At 47.5% G+C, this 5,995-nt stretch overlaps 1 protein-coding gene across 1 annotated transcript in view; it reads right to left on the bottom strand.

Moving 5' to 3' along the window:
• The window catches only part of SNRPC (small nuclear ribonucleoprotein polypeptide C), a 10,501-nt gene extending 5,374 nt beyond the window's left edge, over positions 1–5,127 (bottom strand). The window contains exons 1-3 of the mRNA XM_006025219.3: positions 4,991–5,127; positions 4,603–4,645; positions 2,823–2,931 (exon numbers count right to left, since the gene is read on the bottom strand). Coding sequence (XP_006025281.1) covers positions 2,823–2,931; positions 4,603–4,645; positions 4,991–4,998 — 160 coding nt within the window. The 5' untranslated portion in view covers positions 4,999–5,127. The remainder of the gene's footprint in view (positions 1–2,822; positions 2,932–4,602; positions 4,646–4,990) is intronic.
• Between the last annotated feature and the right edge of the window lie 868 nt (positions 5,128–5,995).

The raw sequence follows: 5,995 nt of genomic DNA, 5'->3' as shown, positions 1-5,995 counted from the left end.
GCAGGAATGGTGCATAGTTCTCATAACTGGAGTCTTCCCTCCTACTCCCCAAACACAAAATATGTATATCCTACTTTAAGTTACACATGTTCAGAACCTCTTGAACTTGTTAATCCAAATGCACAAGAATCTTTTCTGCCAACTGGGGTCTCATCAGGTGGAAGCAAAAGAGCTCCAGAATAGTTTTAGTCAATCACAGGAGGATTATGAGCCAATGTAATGTGGCAGTGAAAAAGACAAATTACATTCTAGGCTGCAGACAAGGCATTTCCATTAGGAAGAGGAAATGCACTGCTGCCTCTGCACAAGACCCCAGAAAAAAAAACCTGGTTACAATTTTAAAGCTGATGGTGATGCTAGCATGAGAATAAAACAATATAGACAGATCATGAACTGGATTAAGCTGGAAACCCAAAGACTTTCTAACCAGAGGAATTAAATTCTCTAAATAGATTACCAATAGGAGAGAGGAAGGGGAGAAAGAAACCCACCTGTTTAGAAGAAGCTGAATAAATTTACTTAAAAAAACAAACAAAAACAAAACCACGCACACCCACATTCTGAGTTACCCGATTACCTGCAATAGCGAGAAGACTGGGTTTGAGGACCCCAGAAGGTTCCTTCTAGTCTTAAGTAATGTGCAATTACATTACTATTAGGCTAAAAAGGTAAACTCTCATGCTTATGGACAAAAACCAGTGCCTAACTGGGTGAAGATGCTCAAAATTTCTCTTGGAGAAACTGGCCAATTGTCGCCTTGGGTCCTCCACGATCCGCTGGCTGGAAAATTGGCTCCGGGGTCAGACCCAGAGGGTAGTAATCGATGGAAGTCACTCATCGTGGTGTCCTGTGACCAGTGGGGTCCCCCAAGGCTCTGTCCTTGGACCCATACTGTTCAACATCTTCATTAATGATGTGGACACTGGAGTCAGAAGCGGACTGGCCAAGTTTGCCGATGACACCAAACTCTGGGGCAAAGCATTCGTTATAGGCTCAGCAGTGCTATGTTGGCTAGCACTATGGAAGAAAGAGACTTGGGGGTCATCATTGACCACAAGATGAACATGAGCCTGCAATGCGATGCGGCGGCTAGTAAAGCGACCAAAACGCTGGCTTGCATCCATAGATGCTTCTCAAGCAAATCCCAGGACGTCATTCTCCCCTTGTACTCGGCCTTAGTGAGGCCGCAGCTGGAGTACTCTGTCCAGTTTTGGGCTCCACAATTCAAAAAGGATGTCGAGAAGCTTGAGAGAGTCCAGAGAAGAGCCACGCGCATGATCAGAGGTCAGGGAAGCAGACCCTACGAACACAGGCTGAGAGCCCTGGGGCTCTTTAGCCTGAAAAAGCGCAGGCTCAGGGGTGATCTGATGGCCACCTATAAGTTTATCAGGGGTGACCACCAGCGTCTGGGGGAACGTTTGTTCACCAGAGCGCCCCAAGGGATGACGAGGTCGAATGGTCACAAACTACTTCAAGACCGTTTCAGGCTGGACATAAGGAAGAATTTCTTTACAATCCGAGCCCCCAAGGTCTGGAACAGCCTGCCACCGGAGGTGGTTCAAGCGCCTACATTGAACACCTTCAAGACGAAACTGGATGCTCATCTTGCTGGGATCCTATGACCCCAGCTGACTTCCTGCCCTTTGGGCGGGGGGCTGGACTCGATGATCTTCCGAGGTCCCTTCCAGCCCTGATGTCTATGAAATCTATGAAAACACTGAATTTAGATTTTTAGGCAAGTTGCTGAACTGAGCCCTTGGTCAGCAACCTAATTGCCACAAAAGTTAGAAATGTCTGAAAGCAGAACAAAGTTGACAAGGAAAATTAGTAACAGTAATAAAAGGTTTGCTGAAGCAAATAAATCTCTTCCATCCGAAGAAAGGGAAGGATAAAGTCAAGTGCAGTAATGCTGCAATTCTCTCACACCAGGAGAGAGCTCAAAAAGCACCAGTCTCCTGCAGACCAGTAAGAATTATCAGTTATTTATTTAGGACGTTCTTTTAGAGCAAGGACTCTGGACATAGCTATTTTAACATATCATGCCAGCAGCTTTCAGAAGAAAGCCTCCATTAAAATAATGGAGATTTACCTCTTAAAACCAATAACTGGATAAGATCCTCAATCTGAGAGCCCAGTGTTACAGCCACATGGTGCATGAAATGCCCATCAATTTCCAAGAAAGCCCCACACTTGAAGCAATGACAGAACAAGGTTCCAAATTACCTCCTATTCTTTAGCAACTAGTTTGGACATTCAGGGTATGTCTACACTACAGACTCAGAGCAGGCTAGCAGTAGTGCTCAAGCACACCACATTGCTCCGTGTAAGCTACATCCTGAAATGGAAGTACTACCATCTACTTCTGTGGCACTGCAATCAGGCTAATTAGTAATACTGAAAAAAAAGTGGCAATTAGCTCACCCACAAAGCCATGCAAATAGAGTAACACTGTTTCCATTTGACAGAACAGTGCTGAGTGTTTGAAGTTGCCGCTGTCTGCCACAGTAAATCTGTATTCTAAAGCAAAGACTGGCAACCTTTAAGAACAGTGAGCTGCTTCTTGCAACCTGGCTATAACTGTAGAACATCAGAGGACCCCCTCAACACAGAGCAGAAACGCTGGACATGGCAAATAGGATCATCAGAATGAATGCAACCACCACCTTGCCACTGTGGGCTGGAGGTAATCTCTTTGCAGACCAGATTCAATCCCTAGATTGCCAATGCCTACTTTAATGTATTGCTAGCTGATGCAAGGACGCCAGAGGCAGGAAGGGAACTGTTCCATGAAACAGTACAGTTAATGAGATCATTTGTCTTACTTGTTTTATCTATCAGGCTCTGAGCTTGTTCTTCCATCCATTTTTGATAGTAATCTTTCACATTCTCTTTGTGTTTACGGCCACTACAGTGGGTTTTTCTTACAGACGGCTGCAAAAGACAAAAGATATTGTTATCCGAGCACTAAACAAACATGACAAATCCTTACCTTGTGTATACAAAAACCAGAACACATAACACTAAATATTAACTACAGCATCTGCAGCCATAACACTGGTATCATTCAATAGCTGTTTTAAAAAAAACCATACATGTTTAGACTTAAGTATGAAGTAAAGCTTTGCATTTGCGATAGATGTAATAGTCCCCCATGTGGTCACTAAACAGCAATTAAAGAGAATTAACTTCCATGGCACTGAGACAGCTTTAGCCACTCCAAGAAACAGGTCAGATGAGTCCCGTAAAGTTTTAAAATTCCTATATATTTGTTTCCATTAACACTCACCTTTTAAGTACCTTTTTCCTATTAAGATGAACATTCTAGAATAGCTGTTCTCCCAAACTGTGGGTCACAACCCCAATTGGGGTCATAACATCAGCAGATTGGTTTACGGGTGGGGAGGAGGAAGAGAGGGGTCTGCGGAAATGAGGCCATGCTGAGAAAAGTTTGGGAAGCACTATTCTAGAGAATAAACCAATTTATTTACAGATCTGTTCCAAACCAGAATAGAGATTCCTTGTTTCTGAGGTGGAACCAGAGGTTGTCACAGGTTTGTTCAAGTTTATTTACCAAAACAATAGCTTTCCCTAGGAAGTGCTGCCACACTAAATCACACGGAAAACATTTTATCCATGTATACTTTTTCACAGCTGTTCTTCATAAAAAAACCCCCATACAAAACCAAAACCCCACACACCCATATTCTGAGCTACCCGATTACCTGCAATAGCAAAAAGTCTGGGTTTGATGACCCCAGAAGGTTTCTGCTAAGTCTTCAATTTAAGTAATCAGAATTACTGGTCTCAGGGACAGGTATTCCCACCCTTCAAATGAAATAGTATGTTTTTGCTCATTATATTTTCTTGTACATTATCCCCCCAAATATCCTAAAAACCGTTATTATCAGAGGTTCCCAACCACTGGGCCCTGGCCCAGTATTGGACCACAAAGGGTTGGTTGCCGGTCCACAGGAGGGTTGGCTGCCGCAGACTGGAAGTGACCGTGGACCAGCAAACTGCGGACTAGCAGCCAACCCTTCTTTATACTGCATATAAAGAAAGGTTGGCTGCCTGCCCGTGATATACCGATGCCTACTGGTCCACAGTTTACCGGTCCGCGGTCACTTCCGGTCCTCAGCGTAGAAAGGTTAGGAACCCCTGCCATTATATCCAGTGCCATTTTTCACAGGAGGAAAAATCTGAAACAAACCGTTGCCTCTAGAACAGATACAGCAGAAACCAGCCTTTGCAGGGCTAGTTGCCGACCCCCTTCTGCAAAGAGGGCAGGCTTGCAAATTCAACCAGGGCGTATATAGCTGCAGCAGAGCTGCGCAGAACTGTTGAGATGCATCAACTGCTCTCTGCTGCTTTTATTTCAAAGGGCATAATGTCCCTGATCAGCTTGTAGGACCCCGGATGTGCTCCACCTCAGCGGAGGCACCCTTCGAAGGAAAACCTGCAGCACCCAGCTGATCCACTTGCTCTGAAAAAAATCTTTCACAGCCCGCTGCGAGCTAAACAGGTTGCCAGCTCCCCCTGTGTGAAAAAACCACAGGTTGTGCTGAACTCGAAAGGTACAGCGCTGAAGAACATGGTACTTACGGAGTCATGGGTGAGGTAGGTATCGCAGTAGTCGCAATAAAACCTAAAGAGAGGGATTGGGGGCGGGGGGGACCCAAAACAACACGTTAAAAGTTAGGAAGATGATTAGTGACCACCGGTACTTCAGAGCGGTGTGAGATTACACACGTCTCGATCAGTTACTGATGGGTCAACACACAGAAAGGGGGCGAGAGGTTTTCTATGCGTGTCCCTATCAGCATGCGATCGAGCTCGTCTATGAAGTGCACGTCCCCCCGCTTCCCCCCTAGGCTGCCGGCGGTGGTGGGGCCTCTCCCAGAAGATTCACCCGCCTGCACCAAGCGGGAGCGCGGGCCCCGAGGAGCCTCCGGCTGCGGCCCCCCCCCGGGCTCGGCCCGGCCTCACTCACTTGGGCATGTTGCTCCCCCACTCCCGGCGCCGCTATTAGGAAGTGACGCGGTCATCCCGCGCCGCTTCCGGAACTCTTCCCGCCTCCCGAACGCTAGGCCTCGCCGGCTCCCGTAGTCCCAGCGTGCACCACTCCACCCCTACCATTCATTTCCTTGTTTAGCGTTCTACGGCGGCTCGCGCGGGCCAAGATACGTCCCTTGCTGTTCGTTCGCTTTTTCCTGCAGGTGGCTGCTCACGCTGCTCCCTCCCCATTGCCACCCGTCCTTGAAGGTCCTGGACTGCAAAGGGGCTAGGTCTGCAGCATCCCCCTGAGGCGTGTGGCCTAGCTCCCGTGCAGGGGCTTGCATATAACTGTACAGTGAAGGGGGGGGGGCAGTTTTTGTGCTGCCCTTGGGCTGGGGGCTGGCCCTGCTGCTGTCTGGCTACACCAGGGGCTTCCTGCTGCCCCAGTCAGGCCATTTCCTGAGCTACCTGGGCACTGCCTTGTCTTCCTGGAGACCAGGGTCCCTCCTTGTAAATAAGGGAGAAACACCTGCTCTGTGTTGTTTTGCAGCGAGCCAAAAAGCTAGAGGGCAAATCAAAGCCGAGGTCCCTAGGACTCATCTGATGCAATGACAGCCATCGCCCCAAAGCATCAAGGGCCCAATCAATTGTTCCCTTGCAGGCCGTGCGTAGACAGCTGGAGGAGCTGCAAAACATGTCCGTAGCCGCACGGTGTGTTACATCGCTCCACCCGCGTGGGGTTGCTGGATGGAGCTGCAGAGCGTGGCGCAGCCATTAATTAGGCCCCTCGTTTGCGGGGAAGCTGGTTCCTGCAGGGTTAGGCGCAAATAAAGGATTACAAGCTGTATTAAAAAAATTCATTGGATGTGAATAATCGCTGGTGCTTTTAGTAGTGTGGGAGAGGAAGTTATTTCAACTCCAAAGCGACTCTTTAATTACTCTCTTGGTATAATATGATATCATGGAGTTTCAAGTCAAGTGAGAACATGGTGCTAAAAAC

Source organism: Alligator sinensis, unplaced genomic scaffold (assembly GCF_000455745.1).
Source record: "Alligator sinensis unplaced genomic scaffold, ASM45574v1 scaffold872_3, whole genome shotgun sequence".
In the NCBI taxonomy this organism is placed as follows: Eukaryota; Metazoa; Chordata; order Crocodylia; family Alligatoridae; genus Alligator; species Alligator sinensis.
This window is presented reverse-complemented; position numbering and strand designations above follow the sequence as displayed.